At 36.9% G+C, this 23,514-nt stretch overlaps 1 protein-coding gene across 2 annotated transcripts in view; it reads left to right on the top strand.

Annotated features, from left to right (window-relative positions):
• Positions 1–21,889, top strand: part of DMXL2 (Dmx like 2) — a 148,472-nt gene extending 126,583 nt beyond the window's left edge. The window contains exons 27-44 of one of the 2 annotated variants that reach the window (XM_045900074.3): positions 26–156; positions 2,180–2,428; positions 5,698–5,876; positions 7,347–7,477; positions 7,999–8,084; positions 8,491–8,692; positions 9,524–9,641; positions 12,861–12,923; positions 13,703–13,789; positions 13,868–13,989; positions 15,183–15,321; positions 16,005–16,065; positions 16,193–16,320; positions 16,843–16,920; positions 18,308–18,399; positions 19,012–19,064; positions 20,111–20,328; positions 20,472–21,889. In XM_045900074.3, coding sequence (XP_045756030.1) covers positions 26–156; positions 2,180–2,428; positions 5,698–5,876; positions 7,347–7,477; positions 7,999–8,084; positions 8,491–8,692; positions 9,524–9,641; positions 12,861–12,923; positions 13,703–13,789; positions 13,868–13,989; positions 15,183–15,321; positions 16,005–16,065; positions 16,193–16,320; positions 16,843–16,920; positions 18,308–18,399; positions 19,012–19,064; positions 20,111–20,328; positions 20,472–20,681 — 2,347 coding nt within the window. In that variant the 3' untranslated portion in view covers positions 20,682–21,889. The remainder of the gene's footprint in view (positions 1–25; positions 157–2,179; positions 2,429–5,697; positions 5,877–7,346; positions 7,478–7,998; positions 8,085–8,490; positions 8,693–9,523; positions 9,642–12,860; positions 12,924–13,702; positions 13,790–13,867; positions 13,990–15,182; positions 15,322–16,004; positions 16,066–16,192; positions 16,321–16,842; positions 16,921–18,307; positions 18,400–19,011; positions 19,065–20,110; positions 20,329–20,471) is intronic. The other variant, XM_045900075.3, reaches the window with a different exon arrangement.
• Positions 21,890–23,514: the final 1,625 nt, after the last annotated feature.

The following is a 23,514-nucleotide window of genomic DNA, read 5'->3' on the forward strand; positions in this document are numbered from 1 at the left end:
AATAATTGAACCTTATTTGTATTAGCAGTCAAACAGAAGGAAACCAGTTTACAGGAATGGCTTATCAAGGACTTCTTTTAAGTGATCGCCGAAGACTGAGGACAGAAAGTATTGAAGAACATGCAACACCAAATTCTTCTCCTGCTCAATGGCCTGGTGAGAATTTTAAATGCTTTTGTTTGTTTATTTGATTTTTTTTAAATCTTCTATTTGGCAATTCCATTTTAAAAAGTTACTAACTGGTTTCCTGATTGTTGTTCTTTGTGGTTTTGGTGAATGGTTTTTTATTTGTTTTTGATGATGTTTTCTGCCATGGATTAGGAATTCTTAAGTACTGTAATGTTGTCTGAAGACTAAGAAAGTTAAGGCTTCAAAACCCAGCTGTGTTGACCAGCATAAAAAAACAAGGTTTAACATCTTTCATAAGGGTGAGCACATCCTCTTCCTTATCCTTAGAAATCCTAAATTAGAGAGCAGTATCACAGAGATATTTTCACAGATGTATCAGAGAGGCTACAATTATCCTCGAGTGTAAATTTGTATGTTGGGATAAGAGTGACCGTTCTGTGGCACTTCTGTCATTCTGTCAACCCTTCTCTTTCCCTGGTTAGCTCTCTTTCTCATTCTCCACATCAGTTATTTCAAACCTTCTCCACTCTCTTCATACCTTTTCCTGGTCTGCTGTGTCATTTAGTTTTTACTCTACTTGATTTATAACTCTGACTTTACACATTAATGATCGTTGTGAAGAGTGGCAGTAGAAAAAAGTGACAAACTCAAAGTGTATATTTAAAATTCACTTATGCATAAGTTTCTGGAAACATTGTCTTCATTTTAATTTTTTTAAAGATTTTATTTATTTCTTTGAGATAGAGTGAGAGAGAGAGCACATGAGTGGGGCGAGAGAGAGAGAGTGAGAGAGAGAGAGCACATGAGTGGGGCGAGGGAGAAGGAGAAGCAGGGAGCCCTACATGGGGCTTGATCCCAGGACACTGGGATCATGACCTGAGCTGAAGGCAGACGCTTAACTGACTGAGCCACCCAGGTACCCCTTCATTTTAATTTTTTATTGAAATAAATGAGGCTTACAAAAAGTTGCAAAAACATACAAAGAATTTTTGTATAGCCTTCACCCACATTCTACACATTTTAGCATTTTGCCATACCTGCTTTACCATTCATCCTTCTCTCTTTCTCTCTCTCTCTCCCCCACTGTGTGTGTGTGTACATATATATTTTTTCTGAAGTATTTGAGAGTAAGTTGCAGACATGATACCCTTTTACATCTAAATATATCAATGTGTCTTTCCTAAAAACAGACATTCTCTTACATAACCATAGCACAGTTTTCAAACTCAGCATCTTAACATTGATACAATATTGTTCTTCTAACCTATAGATCTTTGAGAAATTTCACCAGTTGTCCCACTCATGTCTTCCATGTAACATTTAGTTGTAATGTCTCATGAATCTCCTCTGATATGGACTAGTTCTTCATTCCTTTTTTTTTTTTTCTTTCATGATTGACAATTTTGAAGAGTACTAGTCAGTTATTGTTTAGACTGTCCTTCAATGTGGGTTTTCCTGACCTTTTTTTAATATTAGACTCAGGTTATGTATTTTTGGCAAGGATACCACAAAAGAGATAGTGTGCACTATCAAGAGGCACATGATATCGACTGGTTCCATTCCTGGTGCTGTTAACTTTGACCACTTGTTAAGGTAGTTTCTGCCAGATTTCTCATTTGTTAAGCAGTTTTTTTTCTTTGAATTAATAAGTTTCTTTTGAAGAGATATGTAAAATATTATACTCTTACCCACTAATTTTAGCATCCAGTGATGATTCTTGTCTGAATCAGATATTACTGTGGGGATTACTGGATGGTGATTTTTTTCTGATTTTCTATCATTCTTTCTACTTTTAGTTGAAATTGAAATGAGGAAGAGCTTTCCTTTCTCTCCTTTTCATTTATTTATTCACTCATTTATTAGTATAAACCAGTGGGTCTTATTTCATTCCGTAGGCTAGAATCCATTTCTATCATTTATTTTGTTGCTCAGATTATGGGTATGATATATATTACATAATATAGATACATAATTTTGGTTAAGTTACAAAATTGGATTTTTTTCTTCTGGAGCTTTCTGCTGATATACTTCTTATTATATACCCTAACAGGTGTGAGCTCACTCATTAATCTCTTGAGTTCAGCTCAAGATGAAGATCAGCCAAAATTGAACATTTTGTTGTGCGAAGCTGTTGTTGCTGTTTACTTAAGTTTATTGATACATGCTCTAGCTACAAATTCCTCCAATGAATTGTTTCGACTTGCAGCCCACCCATTAAATAATCGAATGTGGGCTGCTGTTTTTGGAGGGGGAGTGAAACTTGTTGTGAAACCTCAAAGGCAATCAGAAAATATTTCAGGTAAGATAAATTTGATACCAATAACATACGTAAATGTAAATAATTTCCAATGTTAAAGTAAAAGACTTTTTAATGTTTTAATAATTTTTATTTTGAAAATGAGTGATGTTTAAAACATCATCACTCTGGTTAGGATAGTAAATAACTAAACTCATGTTTGGATAAAAAATATAGTTTTCATTTAGCAGTTTTTGATAAGTCAGGAAAAATTTGAGGAGGATAAGAAAGAAATAGAGGACAGGTAAAGGTAAGTGAGGAGACCGTTAAGGAATGGAAAGGGAAAAGGATAGTTTTTAGAGAAGGAAGATTTAAATAATCTTTATAGAATATACCAGCAATTGGCTTTAGATTAAGTTCATGGTCATATGCAAGATAGCCTTTCCAGTCATGCTTATGGTTTTTGAAATTCCATTTTCTGTCTTTTTTTTTTTCTTCCCTTATATACTAGAATGTGTTTTTCATTCCACTTTTTAAGATGGTAGGATATGGTGAGGTGTAGACTGATGCCATAGGAAAGGTTTCCATCTTGGTGCTGAAACATCTTAATTATCTTAATTTATCCTTAGAAATTATCTTATTACAGATGAGGAATCAGTGGCACAAAGAGTTTAAATGGCACTGGTTCTAATCTGTGTCCTTACTGCCCAAGGTTGAATTATTTTTTTTTAAAGATATTTATTTACTTATTTGTTAGAGAGAGCACATGTGCAAGGGGAGGGAGGGGCAGTGGGGGAGGGAGAATCTTGAGCAGACTCCCCACTGAGCATGGGGCCCAATGGAGGGCTGGATCTCATGACTGAGCTGAACAAGAGTTGGATGCTTAACTGACTGAGCCACCCGGGGGCCCCTGCCCAAGGTCAAATTAAATGTAAGTCTGTAAATCAAGGTAGCGAAGGAGATCTTACCCACTTTCATTGCTTTCACTCCCAGTATTTGCGGGTGACTCTTCATCTTTATCAAGTTCCTATCTTGTTGTAGTCCACCTTAAGTTTGAAAGTTTTCCCCTTAAATCACCTCTTTCTCTTCCTGAATTTTCTATTATTTTTTCATGGTAATTCATTTATCAAGTCATCCATGCTTAAAACCTCTGAGTACACATTCGTGTTTGCATTCACTTAACACCTACTACATGCCAAGCAGTGTTCTAGGCTTTGGGGTGAATAACACAGACAAATCCCTTACCTTCATGAAGCTTACATCTAGTGGAGGTAAACACACAGTAGACAAATTAACAAATAATATTTCAGTTATGATAAGAACCATGATAAAAATAAAGCAGAGTCGGTGGAGGGTGATGAAGGAAAGTGTATGGGAACAGTCTAGAGTGGTGATAAAACACATTTCTGATGAGACTGTTTGATCAGAGTTCTGGACAAGTCAGGGATCATACCATGCGTGTATCAGGCCAGACCCTTTCAAGCTGATGGTTAAGGGGAGTGTCAAGGTCATGAAGTAGGAATGAGTTTGGTATTTTCTAGGAACTACAGAGGAGGCCAGAGTGGCTGTCTTAAGCTGGGGAAGTTTGGACAGAGATAGGGTAAGACAACAAGCTGGGGGTGAGGTCATTTAAATGGATTTCATGGATCATGGTAAAGACTTCAGTTGTTGTTTTAAAGAAAGATGGGAAATTTACTGGCACGAGTGACCTAATTTGATTTAAGTTTTCACAGGGCCTACTCTAGCTGCCGTATGGAGAATAGACTGTGCAACAAGAATAAAAGAAGGGGGCTATTGCAGTAGTCCACTTGAAAGATAATTATGGGTTACCATCAAGAATGATGAGTGGATACACCAAGTGTGGTATATACATAAATGGAGTGTTACTCAGCCATTAAAAAGGAACAAAGTACTGATACATGCTATAACCAGCATGAAGCTCAAAAATATGCTAAGTGAAAGAAGCCAGACACCCCACTCATGGAGGAAGAGTCTGCTTCTCCCTCTGCCCCTCCCCCCCACTCATGAGTTTTCTCTCTCACTCTCTCAGATAAATAAAATCTTTTAGAATTATGATTTCCTGTAAAGAGTTTTAAGAGAAGAGTGGGTTGACTTCTACTTTCTGGCCTTCCCCTGTCCAATTAGTTCCTGAATCCTTTTGATGTTTGTTTTTTGTATTCCTCATATATAACTCTTCTCAGTCTTGACTATCCACCATCCTAGTTCGCCCTCCTGACGTGATCATCCTCCATCTTCTGTCTCATTGACCGAGCAAACCGTACCTCACCCTGTGACTAGCTCAGGAAGTGTTAGTGAGGATTGCCCATAGGATAAGCTCCCAGCTTCACATCCAGAGCCCTGTCCTAGCCCAATTCTGGACTGTTCTTGTTATTCCCCCTCCCTACTGCCTGTCTGGCAAAAGTAGTTTACTCCTTGTCGACCAGGGAAAAAAGAAAGACAAAATCACAAGTTGCAAAATAAAATGTGTGCATTTATTTGGGGTCTTTGGGATTGCAGTCTGGGAGACACAGAGTTGACCGAAATTGAAAGCATGCTCTGGAGAGACAAAGGAGGCTACAGTTTTTAAGGAGAAAACAGGGAATTTACATACATTGTTTTGAAGGAGATGTGATTGGTACTGTAATAGTTACAGTTACCCTAATCTGTATGTGATTGGTTGCTATGACTAGTGCTAGGTGAAAAGTCCATTTATGTCCATTCTAAATGCAGCAGTTGCCTTGGCTTTAGTGGAGTTCAACAGTAGTTACAAGAATTGGAGACAGGAGACGCATAAACCCCACTTCCTCAGTGTCCTCCTGGCTCCATTTTAAATAACTCTCTTAGCGATGCTTACTCCATATTATTCTCTCTGTTATCATCCTCATTCATCCAAACCTTTAGTCACTGGTTTCTCTTGCCCCTTGTTTGCACATTGAGCTTCTGCCTTCTTTTTTAAAGGCGTGCTTTACATGCTACATCTTCCGTGAATCTTTCCTGAACTGCTTAGCCAGAAATAATCACTTAAGCATTAATGAATATGCCATTTATTTGATGCATTATACATAGAATTACTTTAATCCATATTCTGTGTAGCACACAGGCTGCTTCATGGCAAGGTATTCTTTGATGCTCTGTCCTCATCTGCATCTCTGCCATGATTGCTGGAAAATGGATGCAGTAACTAAGAAAGTTTAGAAGCACAGATAGAAGTAATTTAGGCTAAACTAAAACATGGCAAGAGTAGGTTGAAAAGAAAAGTTAACTTGAACTCTTTGAATTAATAATGGAAAATAAATGCTGTTTTTTATTTTTCCTCTTCTATCTTTATTCAGCACCTCCTGTTCCTTCTGAAGACATAGATAAACACCGTAGGAGATTTAACATGCGAATGCTAGTCCCCGGAAGACCTGTAAAAGATGCTACCCCACCACCAGTGCCTGCAGAGAGACCATCTTACAAAGAAAAATTTATTCCTCCTGAACTTAGTATGTGGGATTATTTTGTTGCAAAGGTAAGGCGTGTGAGGAGCACAAGCTTTGTATGTGTTTATTTTATTAATTCTTATGTATGCATCACATAGGAATGATGAGGCAGCTTCTGGGTTGAATAACTACAGTTCATTTTTATTTTTATTTTTTTTAAAGATTTTATTTATTTGAGACAGAGCAGAGTGAGCGAGAGAGCATGAGTGGGGGGAGGGGCAGAGGGAGAAGCAGGCTTCCCGCCGAGCAGGGAGCCCGATGTGGGGCTCGATCCCAGGACCCTGAGATCATGACCCAAGCCGAAGGCAGACGCTTAACGACTGAGCCACCCAGTTGCCCCCCCCAGGGAGATTTTTATTGCAATTAACTTAAAACCTGTAAATTAACTTGTAAAGAATTATAGTTTTACATGTTTTGGTCTCCTTATATAGCTTTTAGAAGGATTTGTGGTTTCCTTCACTATAGCTCTTTGACAAAAACGTTTTCATAAACTTTTTCCTTTGGTATTTATGTTTTTCAGTGTGTCCTTTTTCTTTAGACTTTTCTCACTAGTTATGTTGATACATAAGAAAAAGGCTTGATTTTTAATATTTCTGTCATATACATTTTATTTTTTATTGAAGTATAATTGACATAGGATGATCTACTAGTTTCAGGTGTGTAACACAAGGATTCAGAAATCGTATACATTATGTTATGCTCACCACAATAAGTGTAGTTATCAGTTGTCACCATGCAACATTATTACAGTATTATTGACTATATTCCCTTATGCTATACTTTTCATCCCCGTGAATTATTTATTTTATAACTGGAAGTTTGTACCTCTTTATCCCCTTCACCTATTTTGCCCATCTCCCACTCCTCTGGCTACCACCAGTTTGTTCTCTGCATGATTCTGTTTCTGTTTTTTTGTTTGTTTTTTACTTTTATTTACTTTTTTAAAGATTTTTATGTATTTGAGAGAAAGAGAGCACATGAGCAGAGGGAGGGGCAGAGGGAGAAGGACCCTGGTATGACCTGAGCCGAAGTTGGCAGCTCAACTGACTGAGCCACCCAGGCGCCCCAGTTTGTTTGTTTTTTAGATTCTACATATAATTGAATCATATGGTATTTGTTTTCTCTGTCTGATTTATTTCACTTAGCATAATGTCCTACAGGTCATCCATGTTTCACAGATGGCAAGATCGCATTCTTTTTTATGGCTGAGTAATACTCCATTGTGTATTATCACATCTTCTTTATCCATTCATCTATCTGTGGACACTTGGGTTGCTTCCATAAGTTGGCTATTGTAATTAATGCTGCAGAAATATTTCTGTTGGATCTAGCTATTCAGGTATTTTATGGAATTTGCCTAGTTTTCTTGACTTTTCTAGGTCTAGTATCACTTGCGAAAGGATATTTTTACTTAGACACCACTTAAAATATTCAGTATTAAGTTAGGACAAAAACAACCCAATTATATATTTAAAAAATCACTTTATCTTTTATTGCAGCCATTTCTCCCTTTGTCTGATAGTGGTGTTATATATGATTCTGATGAAAGCATTCATAGTGATGAAGAAGAAGATGATGCTTTTTTTTCAGATACACAAATACAAGAGCACCAAGATCCAAATTCTTATAGGTAAATAAGGATTTTCTCCTTTATTTTTGTAAAAAAAAAAATCCTGATGTTAGTAATTTTAAGTAATATTATCATGAATTTATACAAGAGTTGACTTCCATTTTCAGGTTAGTAATTCTGTACCTTTGAGGTAAATTTCTAGACAGCGTATTTCTTTCACATCTAGTTTCAAAGAATAGCTTACATGTAGAGGGGAAACAAACATTTTTAGTGAGAAAAAATACATAATTTATTGATGTGCTATTAGAACTTTAACATACATTCATTGATATGCTATTAGATTCCATGTGACTATGTGGTAAATTTTTTCCATTAGTTAATTTTCAGATATTGTAAGTGTGACATATTGTTACATATTTTCTATTTTTTGAGTGTATCCAAAGGTTCAGGTTGTTAGAAAAAAACAGCTTTTTTTCTGGGTTGGAGATTGGGTTAAGCAATTGACAGGAATCATTACTATGCTTCTCTCCTGATGTTATTTTCAGTGAAGGAGAATCTATTTGTTTGTTTTCCTTGAACAGCTGGGCTCTTCTGCATTTGACAATGGTTAAGCTAGTACTTCACAATGTCAAGAATTTCTTTCCCATTGCTGGGTTGGAATTCTCTGGTAAGTAAGTAATGTTCTTAAATATAATAAATTAGCATCAAGTTTCTCGTCACGAAAATCTATGTAAAAGAGCATTTGGTACTAAAAATTAGAGATTTTATGAGGTCTTGTGTTTTTTAGGTCCCAGTCCATGATTTTAATTCATAGCAAGAACCACTGTTTACCCAGAGGGTTGAAAGAAAAAGCAAGAAATTAGACCAGAGAAGCTATATATTTTCTCAGCTCATTTTAGAGAGCTGGCCTTCCATTTTGTTAAAAGCACTAAGAATCCAAATAGTATAAGATTAACATTTTCAGATTTATTTGTGTTTTCAGAGGTTTTGGCTCTAAAAATTCAGATTTTTAAAATATGTGGATGATCACCATTTTTTTAAATCAAAACAAGATATTTTCTATCGCCTTTTAGAGTTGCCTGTGACATCACCATTAGGCATTGCTGTGATTAAAAACTTGGAGAACTGGGAACAGATCTTGCAAGAGAAAATGGATCAGTTTGAAGGTCCACCCCCTAACTATATCAACACATACCCAACTGACCTTTCAGTAGGAGCCGGACCAGCTATTCTTCGAAATAAAGCAATGCTAGAACCAGAAAATACTCCATTCAAGTAAGGATGCTCTCATAATGCTCATGAGAGTATAACCTGGTTTAACTTTCCTTGGAAGATAGTTTGGCAAAATGTGCCCATATTATGTTTATATAAAAACGTTCATAACTTTGAACCTGTGGTTCTATTTCTAGTAGTTACATGTTAAGGAAAACATTAGCAATCTGCATAGAAAGCATTTTTCCCAGTATTACCTATAATTCAATAGACTTATTACTTTTATAATCAGAAAAAATTTATTATATTTTTGCCATTATTTTAAGAACTTATACAGAAATATTTTGGAATAATCTACATGTGCAAACAAGGTGCTACTGACATTTTGGCAGTAATTTAACAATAAACATATTAAGGTTTTTTACTGATGTTTTGAACTTCTACCTGCCCTCCTGCCTGTCCTTTGGATAAGCAACATGCTTTTGTGAGGCACCTGTCCCATAATTAAGAGTATTGCTGATAAGCTTGAAAGAGCAAGGCTTTTTAGTTGGGCTATTGAAAATGAAATCTGTGACTTTATAGTCATTGGTGATGTTATGTAACCAACAGAACCAACCCTACAATATAATTTAAAAAGAATAATAAGAACTTCTTTTGACTCTCAGCTCAACCTGTTCATTCAGAGAACCTGTAATTAGAGAATTAATTGCTGGATGAAGGAATGATTTTTAAAAGAACTAAAAATTAAAAGAGAAATAAATTATAAAATTTTATTGAGCTTAATAATGTAACTTATTTGCAATAGATAATGGAGGGTTTTTTTTTAAAGTTTCTGCAAATATGAAGCATATTTTCTACAGAGTAAAAGAAGATACGTTAATTTTTTTTTCATAGATCCCGGGATTCTTCTGCACTTCCAGTCAAACGACTCTGGCATTTCCTCGTTAAACAAGAAGTCCTTCAAGAGACATTTATTAGATATATTTTCACGAAGAAAAGAAAACAGAGTGAGGTATTTTGAAAAAAATTTTTCTGTGTAGTTTTTGTTTAGTTTTAACATTTCTAATGAAGTCAGTGCTTGATTCACTTTTTGGTTGGAACTTACTATCTTTCATACCTTATGCATAATAGTTTATTTACCAGACTACAGTGAATCTCTTTTATAAGATAAAATCTTATAATTTTCATTTTAGAACAATGAAGCCAACATAGACCCCTTGGTAAATCATATATAACTAAGTGAAAGTTGGTCCTTCTTGTGCAATACTTGCCATTGGGCTTTTACAAATACTAAATACTGTGATGGATGATTTGGGTAATTTAATATATAAATGAGTGTACTCTATATGATGATTCTTTGAAAATCATTTAATTGGAAATCTAACATAGCCCTTTAAAAGCATCTTATTTATTTAGCACTTAGAAATGAACAGGATAAACTTTAGAAGCAAGAAATTCAGGATAATTTTGTGAAGGAGAATAAACTACAGAAATACCAATACGAGATGAAGGAAGTTTGCTTTTACAAAGTGAGGCAGAGGTTCTGCTTTGCACAGTGATTTTTAAGCTGAATATAAATTAATGTAATGCCATACAGGGTTCAAGAAGAATCAGGAACTTGGGAGACTAGGACTTTAGAACTTAAAAGTTGCCTCTTCCTTCTTAAATGAGGGGTACACAGATCTGTTCTATGAGCATATCAGTCCTACATACCAGGCTACTTAATGAGGGTAACGGGCAGTGTTCAGAGTAGAGTATCAGATGAGATTAAAGATATGGTAAACAAAATCTATGAGAAAAGAGTAACGAATTATATTTCACTTAGGAAAGTGAAAGCTGAGAGGGACAGTTTACATGGCTCAGTTTCCCAAGGTAAAATACAGAACTGCATCTCCGTTTCCCCCCATACCTGGAGTGGCAGAACCTCCCCGATTCATTCTTTTCGTTAGTCACCCATATCTAGATGGTAATTGTGGTCAGCCCTTGTGAATGGTCATTTATTTTCTGTATGGATTTAATATTATGTATCTAAATGAAGAAGTAGGTGAAATGAGCTGTGGGGATTCTTTGGAGTCTTAGAAGCTTTTTTCGATAACAAAAGATCCAGATGGTATTGAAATCATCGGTGTGCTGGGTTTTGTTAGGGAAATCGTAGAGTCAAATTCTCTTTTGTTCAGTCGACTGTTTATTTCCTGTGGTGATGCTGAGTCCAAATTCCGTAGAATAAGGTCTAGAAATCTAAGAAATAGGTTTAACATAAAAGATATTTGCTCAGTTAGGACTCTCTTATTCCCAGAAAGCCAGTTCACTGAAGGATCAATTTTTTTGAGTGTTTAGTTCTTCAGATTATTAAATGTAATGATTGATTGAAAACATACTTTAATTATTCATGCGGTTTGTAGTGGTGGTTTGGTTGGATTGTCAGAGCCTCGGAGTGCTGTGGGAAGCCAGGGTTCTGGGTTGCTGGGACCCTCAGACTTGTCCTTCAGGATCTGTTCCCTCAGGTTTCTTTCTTCTTTAACTAAGTCTCTCCCTTTCCTGACCCTTAGTCTCTGTGTTCTTGGGATCAGCAGCCCATGCTGTGTGTTCTCTCTTCAAATTTTCTAACAGCAGAGGGTCTCCATGAAGAGGGAGGTGGGATACAGATAAATTGAACATTTCTTAAAATGCTCTGTAAGCATTGGTTGGCTCCACAGATGGGAAGTACGTGGTGGGACTTTGGATGGGAGGAAGAATTTTTATCATGTACCCCTTTTGTACCTTTTGAATTTCAAATTATTGAATAGAATTACTATCTTGTCCAGTGCTATCCAGTAGAACTTTCTGTGATAATGGAAATTTTTATCAGTTCTATACAATAGTTAGCAGCCACATATGGTTACTGGACACTTGAAATGTGGCTAGTGTGACTTAATTTTGTTTAATTTAAATGGTCATATATGATTAATGGCTATTGTACTGAATAGCACAGATCTGCTGAAAATTTGTTTTCATTAAGGAAAAAATTGAAAAAATGTTAAAGCTGTTAAGACAAAATAAAAACTGGTCATTAAGCTCAGAAATATGGAACATTTATCAAAACTACCCACTCAGTGAGAGTGTTTTATCTCTTTAAATCGTTAAATGGGATTTTGGTACTCGAAAATTTGATAAATTCAGTAAATTGATTGACAAACTAATCCTAAAAATTCTAAAATGTTGCCTCATTTTTAAAAATTACTTAGAAAATTCTCCTGAGAAATGCTGAAATTTTAGATATATTCTGAGAAGATATTTTTACTCCTTGAATATATTAAAGAAGAATATTCTATAAGACAGTTTTTTGCAAAATCAATAAATGGTGCAAACTCAGCTACTCGATTAAAGGCAAACAGGTCGTTCAGCAGTTTGGCTTTTGCTGAGTGGGCCTTGCACACATTTGCCTTTCTGTCATTGTCCACCGCAGCAACCCTGGGCAGTCGCTGAAGGCATGCACAGAGAATTTGGCCTTTTTGGCTAAAAGTGAAGCAGTCACTTCAAGAGGTATTAGGAGGAGTGTGTTGCTCTGACCAAACCTTCACAGGTTTCCACAACTATTATTTCTGATCGTAGCTGTCCCTAATGACCCTGTCATCAACCAGGAGCAAGCTGTTTATGTGATTTCTTTCCTGTGCCCCATTTTATCAAATATTTCTTTACATATAAGGAGAAAAATTTGATTATAGTAAACAGTTGATGGGAATTCTAATCCCTGACTCCTCCTTCATGGATATATTTCTTATGAGTAAGAGTGAAATAATTCAGTACTTTGAATCTGCGTTCAGAAATAGTTTTAATTTGTATTTGGAGTAACCCCCTGTAAGATAGGAATCTATGTAGTATAGAATGCATCTTTTCGTTCAGGTAGGTCTTATTTTTAGAGATTGCAGTGTAAGTTAGGATTTTAAGTTACATAACTGGTACGCCAATAACTAATTTTTAACTATGCTAGCCATCTTATTTTGAAACAATCTTTATATATGTAATAGTCACTTTAACTTGAATTTTGCTTGCTTTGCTTTGTGTTCATCTGAAGACATCATATTTACTCAGTTTTTCTTTCTTGATTTTGTGCTTTTGAAAGGAAAGTTTACACATTCATTTTTACCATCTTTAAGTTATGGATTGACCATTTCACTTTGAAATTTTTCATTCTTTTTATAATTTCGTTTCATGCATGTGTTTTGTGTTTGTGACATGTGGTGTTATTTAGTCTGTAGAAGAACATGTGGAACAGGTCAAACAAAACTGCGTAGCGGAAGATTCCCGCAGCAAGGTAGTAGTCCATGCTCTTGTACTTTGCTCATTCTCAGAGTTCAAGGAGCTAACCTTCATCTCTAGTACTAACCATGTTGGCTAATCAGAATGCTCATTGCTCCCATACACCTCAGTGGCCTGGGGTAGGAAATTCTCCACTGTTTCCAACTTGCTCTTCCTAAGCATCGATGCTTTTCTTTCCTTCTTCCTGTGACATCTTCATGTCTCCCCCTTTCCAGTCTGTCCTTAAACATGGTGGTTTTGTCTTTCCTCAATTCTGCATCTTCTTTCCTTCCCATCATCTTTGACCCTAAGCCAGTGTACCTTTTTCTCATCCATCTCCTTTGTCCCTTTCTGTTCTTTCCAACTTTTCCTTATTCCTGTCTCAGCACCCTATCTTAAAATGTTTAATTTCTTATATGACTCCTTTGTCTTAATGTCTTTTTCCTCCACTCTGTGCCTCCTGATGCACACACATTCTTACCACAGTGTCTGCACGCTTTTGGAAGAGATGCAAGTGGCATATTGCTGTTACAAATACTAATGAAAACTATGCTAGCCATCTTTCATGACAGTTAATCAGTATCCCAATGGAAATCTTTATAATTGGGGTGATTACAGGACATCAGAGAATTTAAGCTAACTCCAAAGCTAAGTCTCAACATACTAAAATTACTGGTACTTTTTTTCTTGCTGTTGCTGTTACATTTTCTTATCCTTCTTTTAAATTTTGTGGAATGTGTGTATGTCTCACGCATTGCTACATGACAACTGAAACTGTCAATAAACGTTTTGTAGGTTGAAGCTGACCTGGGCTATCCAGGTGGAAAGGCAAAAATCATTCATAAGGAATCGGATATGATCATGGCATTTTCCATTAATAAGGTAAAAGCTTTAGTCATTATAAAGATTGTACTTTTTTTAATTAGTGAAATTGCTCAAATTACTGACTCTGCTTTGTAGGCGAACTGTAATGAAATTGTCTTGGCTTCAACACACGATGTACAAGAACTCGATGTTACTTCTCTGTTGGCCTGTCAATCATATATATGGATTGGAGAAGAATATGACCGAGAATCCAAAAGGTTAGTCTGTCTTGTGTAGTCCATCTAAAAATGAGGTTTTCTTAAAGAACCCGTTAAATGGTTATGCCCATGACTTGAATTATCTTGAAAAGCATGTATGTCTTTCCCTTTATTTGGATAGGAAACAAACATAATTGGTTTAGCTGCCAAAAAGAGGTTCTTCTTACATCAATGAACAAATGACCCATACTTCTTCCATTAGACATGGAACTATTCATAGTGTTGGAGTCAGAATAATCCCCAGTACCAAAGCCTAATGCCGTAAATACAGCATTGACATTTAACCCCAAAGAAATGTCAGGAATTACATAGTATTCAGTAAATTCGGCTGATTTGGATAATTAAAGCAAAAAGTAGAATACACCAATATATTAATTAGACTGATAAGTCACATTTACTGAGTAATTTTCAGTGTGTCTTCTTGATTACCACCTGACAAGCATACCCTTTTTACAGATAAAAATGTAGCCAACTTTACTTTTCAGTAATGCTATGGATACTGCACCAACAGTATTTTGCAACACTTTCCTATTTTGGGGTTCCTCCTCCATGTTTGCCTTCCCTCTTGCTTTTCTACAGATTCTTGGACATTTTATGTGCTTGGGAAATGGTGCATCATAGCTTCTCTCCTTGGTCTGTTGGGTTTTCTGTTTTGTTAGTATAAATATTACTATAGAGTTGATGTCAGCATATAATATTACTTCAGAGTTGATGTAACCATGTAATATGATACAGTCCATCATAAAAATTTAACATTTTTATGTGATGATTACTAATACTTGAATAAATTTTTAAACTCAGATTTCTTTAAAATGTATGAATCTCCCATCCAAGTACTAACCACCCTGAACACGTGAATCTGATACATGGGATATCTGTATTTGAAGAGATCTTATATAATCTTTTTCTAGACATGATAAAAGAGTATTTGTGTTAAATCCTTCAAAACATTTATTCCAACTTGTGCAGCAGTAAAACTGCCCCCGGACAACATTAAATTTATAAGTTTTGTCTAAAGGGAAAAAGTTAACCAGTACTAAAATTGCCTATGGCTAGGAATTACACCTAAGTTTTTCTTAAGGGTATTCATTATTTATAAGTAAAAACCTGTGGGTACATAAGAAGCTCTGTAATTGGAATTTGTATTACGAGAAAATGGAACTTTCACAGTAACACATAAATGTTTTTCACAGTTCAGATGATATTGATTACCGTGGTTCCACTACAACTCTTTATCAAGCCAGTGCAACAGGCTATTCAGCAGGTCAGGTGCGTCCACCTTCACCTCTGCCGTGGCTGGGCAGTGGGCAGACCAGCACTGGAGCCAGTGTGGTATGTTACTTACTATTAAGTGTGGTTTCTGGGTATGGACTCACCCAAAAATAAGTTGAAATCATTTTGACTTGGGAATGATCCTAAAGATCAGGGGCAGTGACTAGTTAGTACTCCGTAATAATAATAGCTAAGATGTTGTGACTTTCTTTGTGTCAGGTACACGCTTTCCTTCACAACAACCCTAGGTGGTAGGTGCTTTTATTATCTCCCATTATCATTTTATAGATGAGCGAACTGAGAAGCACCAAGTGGTAAAGCAGAGACAAAGAGGAGTTGTGTCTACTGCAGGTGTTTGAAAAATGTGTCTATAACGTTGTTGTTAGTCACTGTAGTTGAAGGGGTCCTGTTCTCATGTTCTGCTCTGAAGAATCTGCAGATATTCCTCAGTGTCCTCAGGGAGGGCACTTGGAGGAGAGTTCTCTTAATCACTCGATGAAGCCGCTTGGTATCTGCCTGGTCCATATGGGCCAGGGCTACGCTCGTGAGTGACTGCTTCCACAGCCTGTTCGGACAAGTGTCATATGTGAAGTGGTTCAGAAAACCCACAACAGGCCATATGTTAGTAATAATCCAGTTGTGAGAGAATAAAGGTTATGAGAATTAGAGTTGGCCTGAAGCATATTCTTCCTTGTCTCTTCTGTGATGCACAAAATGAATTTGTCTTTTATCTTCTTTTAAAGCTTATGAAAAGGAATCTACATAATGTTAAGAGAATGACCTCCCACCCAGTCCATCAGTATTGTAAGTGTTTTGTGACCCAGAGCATTGTAAATGGCCTCTGTCATTCTGAAATTCATTTAGAGAATGGGAAATATTGGAACTCTGTAGTTTTTTCATTTCTTATTTTCTGCTTTTCCTTTTGTTTCAGATCTTACAGGTGCTCAGGATGGCAGTGTACGAATGTTTGAATGGACACGACCTCAGCAACTTGTCTGTTTCCGCCAAGCCGGCAACGCAAGAGTTACCAGATTATATTTTAATTCACAAGGCAACAAGGTTGGCTCTTGGGGCTTACTGCTAAATTCATCTGAAAAAGATATTTATGAGTAGATGGTTAGTAAAACTACATCTGAGAACCAGTTCAGTGACCTGGATTTAAGCTGGGCAGGCAGTTTATTGGGTTCTGCTTATACACTCCTCTTGGCTCCCAACAAAGCACAGATCTTCAAAATTTTGTATGGATCAGTCATCCATTTAAAGATATTGAATACTGTGAAGGTAAAGAACTCTTTCTGTTGAGTGTGTTGGTGGTGCCTCTAAGCTCGGTCAAGCACCTGAGAAAAACCTTCCAGTTTCTTACTAAATTATCTTAGAGATGTTTGGAGGGAAATGAAGTAGGTGTGGAAAAGCACTTAAATAAGGTTGCAGGATATTTATGGTGCCTGACTTTCATAGGAACTACGGTAATAGAAATAGGTGTAGGCAGAATGTTGAGTGAGGTTTGAGTGACTCTCCATCAGTGATTTTGCCTTCGATATGCTTACTAAGAGGCTGTGTTTTTTTATGCCATTCTTACAGTGTGGTGTTGCAGATGGAGAGGGTTTTCTGAGTATCTGGCAAGTAAACCAAACGGCATCGAATCCTAAACCTTACATGGTAGGTATCATTTGGCATTCCCCAAGCACAGAGAGAGGCTGCTTTGTTTACGAAGCGTCTGTTTCAGACACTGACTCTCATTGGAGATGTTGAGGAGGAGACACCTCTGCCCAGCAGCACAGCACCCATTATTGCCCTAGTTTAAACCGAAATGACTTTGCTTTTCAGAACTTGAAGGATGACTATTACATTTGAAAATGTTCAGGGGATTTCCCTGTGAGTGGTCCTACTTTTTTGAAAACTCTAACTTCTTGATAGATTTTTAATATAGTACCTAAAATGAATCACCACAAAATTCTAACAGGTTTTGTGTATTCTAATTTGCTTCAGAATTTTTCTTACTAAATTAACAAATCCCAGTATGTTCATTCATTAATCCAAATCGTATTAAAACATTTGGTGGTGCAGACAAACCTATCTTTACCTGGTGGGGGCTCAGGTAGAGTAGGAGGGCTGGAAGGTAGTGCCGTCTTGTACAGAGCTTCAGGCTTCATATATGTTAATTTTCTTTTCTAGACTATATATATATGGTTTTAGTTATGTATATGAGACAAGATATTTCTCTTGAATTAGTACCCTGTAGACTATCATAAAGTCTTTACAGAAATGGAAGTGATCTTGAATCTATCCTTTTGCCTTCACTCGGATCAATACCATGATAATTCCAAACAGAAGAATGTCTATTTTAAAATACCTGGACACCCTCCTGGGTCTTTGCCTCCAAATTTCTATTCATTCACTTGATCCAACAAGCGAAGTCATGCCTGCCTCAGTAAATCATTTCCCACAGTGCTGGAACATCTTTAGGAGTGGTTTGGGGCAGCTGTAAGCCTGTAGATAATTTGCAGGACCACTTTTGACCTTGTTTTTATTATTGCTAACGGTCTTCAAGTGGAAGGAAAGAGATGGTAAGGAAGGTGGATGTTTGCATTAGGTTACAAAGTTAATTTGACTTGAGCTCTTCACACTGTAGTCTAAGACTACGAGATGGGCATGTAGGAGTTTCCCTCCTTGGGTCATTATTGTTCATTATGATTTATATTATTATGTAAGATTTATTAGATGTATTTGAGATCATTAGCAGTGAGTTTGATTGGGCCCTTAATGTAATTAAATGGTTAGGTTAAGTTCATCCTGTTCCTTTGTTAAAGGGTTTCTTTTTTAGATTATCTAATTCCATATTTCTTACTATTCCCGTTTTAAAATACCATTGGATATTAGCTAAATAATATGCAAATGATAGCTAATGCTCTTCTCACTTATTCTCTATTCTCGATGTTTAACGATGGTTCTTAGTTCCCGCGTATGCTGCTAGCAGAACTGTGTGTGTGTGATTGCGGATTGTCTGGGCTTCTAGGTAACATCACTTGCGCTTTGTTTCTCATAGAGTTGGCAGTGCCACAGTAAAGCCACAAGTGACTTCGCATTTATCACCTCTTCAAGTCTGGTTGCCACATCTGGACAGTCCAATGACAATAGGTAGGTTGACAGAAGCATCATAAGAAATAAGCAGAAAGGTATTCTGCTGCAAAGTATGGACTTTTTTACTTAGTAGAGTTTTTCCACCTCGTGAATACAAAAACTTTCTCAGTTTTCCTTACCAAGAAGAAACAAGTACTCCTAATGTAGACTCTCAATAAGCATATGTAATTATGTTAAAGCTTCCTTTTTTTTTTTTTGCTGTTGACAATGTCTTGAGACTCTGTAGCCATCGTGCTGGATATTTTCTTTGACCTGACACTGCTGTCATTGGCAACACATGCCATGAATAAAACCTCTCATTTACTGGCAGTGGTTACCCCTGGGGGTCAGAAGCATCCCTTCTCCCCAGGAAGTTGTGCCTCAGTTTCCCTGGAGTGGTAATGGAAAAATGAGGGGTTGGGGGATGAGATGGCAGACACACATGTGAGATAGAACTGTGCAGTTCGAAAAGGATAAACTCTTCGCTTCTATCCTTGTCCTAGTTGAGAGTCATTGCTTTATGAATACGAGTGAACAAAAAAGATAGTAAGATGCAATGAGTAAAAATATTTGACTTGAAGTCAGTAACAAAAAACACATCATGAACCATTGTTGTGTTTTCTTTATAAGAAATGTATGCCTTTGGGACACATTGATATCACCTGGAAACAGCCTCATTCATGGTAAGTGAGTTAAGGTCTGTGATTTTTAGTACACTATGAAGGAATGCTTTCCTGGTTTTATTCTAACCAGTGAGTGTTTATTCATGGGTTATAAATGAGTATCTTGCTGAGGGTAGCTATCCAGCTAGCATAGAATGGTCTTTATTTTGTATTCTATTTGGAAAATAGGACATGGAGATTTTTTTAGGAATTAGTTGCAAAATATTTGAGCTCAGTAGAAAGGAGGTATTTTAAAGAATTATACCTAACTATAAAATAAATAAAAGTTAATCTTATAAGAACAAGAAATACGAACAATGCCACTTAAATATTATTCCTTTTAAGACTGTTTTTCCAATTGGTGTCCAAGAGAGCCCTTTTTCCTGTGATGCTGTTGAGAGAAGGCTCCATGCTCCAGTACATTTGGGTTAAACATAGTTTTACAGAAAGATTTTTCAGTCTTTTTTTGTACTGATACACGTTTTGAAAGTATAGTTATTTCTCCATTTTATTTGATTGCAAATTGTTTTTCTGTGAAGAATTAACAACTGTTAAAAGATTTACCACATACTGGTTTAAGGCTTTAATTGTATTAAAATGCAGAGGATCTTGGGACAGCTAACTCCTCACCTTGTAACGAGTCATTTTCACACAACTGTAGTTGAGTTTGTGACTTACCTGACACGAACTTGTGATGAGGCTGTCTGGGCAGAAACGAGGAAAGGGTAGATACTTGTCCTGGTGGGCATTAATGTGCTGGCTGAACGGCTCATTGAGAAGCTTGGTCTCCTCTGCACTTCTTGCTTCTACAGGCTTCTTGCGAGGCAGCGTAACTGAGCTTGGGCTTAACATTTAAACTTCCTGCATGTGTTTTCATATTGAGATTATGGATAAGAACCTTTTTTCTGTCATTGCTTGGGATCTTTTTTTAATACTTGGATCATGATTACAGAAATTAAAATGAAAAATTTGTCAGTAGTTTCTGTGTTATTTAAATGTACATTTAAGCCTTACCAGAATTGTCAGGATAGAAATTGGGAAAGACGTCTGGTGTTTTCCTTCTTCAGGTTTCACATGCCACGATCATGGCGCCACAGTCCTTCAGTATGCGCCCAAACAGCAGCTCCTAATCTCTGGAGGTAGGAAAGGCTGTGTCTGCATTTTTGACATCAGGCAGAGACAGCTGATTCACACATTCCAGGCACATGACTCCGCTATTAAGGCTCTGGCTCTGGATCCTTGCGAGGAATATTTTACTACAGGTTCAGCAGAAGGTAACATAAAGGTGAGCCGGTACAAGAAGTTGGAAGGTGCTGAATATTATCTGTAGATGCTGTCAAGACCGGGGAACAGAAACTCCCCTGCACTCTTTGGTCTCTCTGTCTTTTCTAACAACTTACCCTTTGTGTTTTTACTCTTTTCCAACAGGTTTGGAGGCTGACGGGCCATGGCCTGATTCATTCCTTCAAAAACGAACATGCTAAGCAGTCCATATTCAGAAACCTTGGGGCTGGCGTCATGCAGATCGACATCATCCCGGGCAACCGGATCTTTTCCTGTGGGGCCGATGGCACACTAAAAACCAGGGTGTTGCCCAGTGCTTTTAACATCCCCAACAGAATTCTTGACATTCTCTAGACTTCAGGATCGGGGCTTTATTTTTATAAACATTTCAATTAAAATACACTGTAGTAATGAATAGGCATTTCTGCTTCCCAAGCAGCTGTTCACACACTAAAAACAATGCAGAGAATCTCTGTGTGGAATCTGAGACTGACCCAAGCTGAGCGTTGCCCATACAGGTTGGTAGAATGACTGTGCATGTACTTTGTTATCATGCTGACATACTTTAAAACAAAACAAAACCCTAGTGTTGTATGAAGGGTAGCTATTCTTTACAGCCTTTAGCGAACCTGATTCAGAAAACATTTGAGGTTAGAAAGTTAGCCTGTCAGTAAGTTATAATAATGGGAAGGACCTTTATACCAAATTAAGGAGGAAAATGTTGCTGGTTCAGGTTTTTCTTCCTAGTCTTACCACTGATGGAAGCATGCCCGCAGGCTCCTGTGTTCAGGGAAGGATAGTCACGAGGTGTGAGAAGCTCTAGATCACCAGAAACCTTTTCTGCTGTGGCACAGGGTGCAGTGACTAGTTCTCTGCTGGGAGAGGTCATTTCCATTCTTTCCTGCTAATTATTTTTCCTGTTAGTGTTTTTACTGAGCTAGTACTGTAACTTGCAAATGAGTGCAAATTTAAATGCAACGTTTTCCTTACAATTCGCACACTCACATTTTTTTGGACTGCTAGTTTTTCTATTTAAATATCTGCCTTCATGTTAGGAATGTAATATGTGAACATGACATATTTGTAGTTGACCAAACATACCAGTTTAGTACTTTTTCTTTCAGGGTTAAACACCCGCCACATTTAAGGCTATGTTGAAACTACACCAATAGAGCATTTCATATCATAATTTAAATGAATGTTGGGCTTTTTGTGGCCAGTTAATAGTTGATGAGATTGGTGATATTATTTATTACCACAGCCTATTGTATAAACTATGCAGAGTTAAAATATTATTTGCTTATAAATTATTAGCCAGTGTTGTCATATTTTGATGTACCTCCTTGGTTATGACCAAAAAATGTTCTTGAGATATTGAAACCAATGTCTGTGTGTTTAAATGTTTACCAGCAAATTGTCTCATCATGTTAATGAGAATGTTTAATTCCTGTGTGGTAAATAGTAAAATATAATGGCATAAAAGCACCTTTCTCTGAAGGCGATGTGATGTTCGGGCTGTGAAATACATATGTAAAAGAAAAATAAATGTTATTTGTTAGAGTTTTACCTTAGTTTGGTCTGGCCTTCTTTAAAAGTATTTTTAACTACTTACCCATTTTAAATTTGAGTAAATCTTTGTTAAAAGAATTTTTAAGCTACTAGGCTCTTCATTTATTCACAGATATTTACTGAGTACTTTCTGTAGCAGAAGCCATTCTAGGAAATGGGATGCAGTGGTGAGCCAGACAGAAGGCACTCAGCACTGGGATTTGGTTGGGTAAGAACTAACGTGACTGTACCTTGTCTCGCTTATTGAATTAAATGCTGATTTTGGTGCTGACCCTGGTGAAGGAGCTGAGCTGGGAATAGTGCTTATGTGGAGTCAAGGTGAGGGAAGGAGGATGTCTGAATACATAGAAACACCAATTTGACAAAAAGTACAAATATATACATACACTTACCACAGTTTAGTATGCAGTAAGCTGTGTGTGTTGCATCTTCTCCATCTTTGTATCTATTATACTAAGTAGTACAGCCAATCCAGACGATCTGCAAGAGAATAGAATTTTGAAACAAATTCAGACTTTCGCAGTAGCTGCCACCTTCTTTGAGCTGTTGCTTCACAGTAATCTGGCATATGTCATAATACTTTGTTTTTAAAAAGTTTCAAATACATTTTTAGAAGTTCTAGGTTTGTAAAGAAAAAGTGAGCCAATACTAGGGTTTCCATTTACTCACCACCCCCCACCCTCCGCCGTTTCCCTTACTAAGGTTTCGCATTTGTGTGATATTTGTTAGTACTAATGAACCAGTACTGGTGATTTAACTAAAGTCTGTGGATTATATTACGCTTCACCCTTTGTGCTGTACAGTTCAGTGCGTTTTAGCAAATGTATAATGTCATGTATCCATTACAGAATCATACAGAATAGTCTTCATTGCCCTGCAAGTCCCCTGTGTTCATCTCTTCATTCCTCCCTTTTCTCCCAACCCCTGGCAGTCACTGATCTCTCTACTGCCTTTCCTGGAACGTCCTATACGATTGGAATCCTATACGATGCAGCCAGTTCAGATTGTCTTCTTGCGCTGAGCAATATGCGTTAAAGTTCTTTCCTCTTTGGCTTGGTAACTCATTTTTTGAAATCACTGAATATTCCATCTATGAATATCCTGGTTTATCCATGCACCTTTCAAGGACATCTTGATTGCTCCCAGTTTTTCAAGGTGCTATAAACATTTGTCTGCATGTTTGTGTGTAGACCTCTAAGTTTTCAGCTTTGTTGGGTAAATACCCAAGAGTGAGATTGCTTGATCTTATGGTAAGACTAGCTCTGTGAAAAACTGCCAAACTGTTTTCCAAAGTCACTGCACCAATTTGTATTCCTAGCAACAGTGAAGGAATTCTGTTGAGAGTTCCTGAATTCTGAGAGGTCCTGTTTGACATCCTCATGAGCTTTGGTGTTGTCAGTGGGATTTTAGCCATCATAGAAGACATTACAGTGGTATCTCATTGTTTCAGTTTGCAGTTCCCTAATGATACAGGATGTTAAACATCTTTTCATCTGTGTGTTTTCTTTGGTGAGGTGTCTCTTCACCTCTTTTGCCCATTTTTTAATTGGGTGGTTCTCTGTTGAGTTTTAAGAATTCTTCATGTATCTAGAATGCAAATTATTTTATCAGGTATGTG

Source organism: Mirounga angustirostris, unplaced genomic scaffold, assembly GCF_029215605.1.
Source record: "Mirounga angustirostris isolate CCGP_5_RB_7025 unplaced genomic scaffold, mMirAng1.0.hap1 SCAF_9, whole genome shotgun sequence".
Taxonomy (NCBI): Eukaryota; Metazoa; Chordata; class Mammalia; order Carnivora; family Phocidae; genus Mirounga; species Mirounga angustirostris.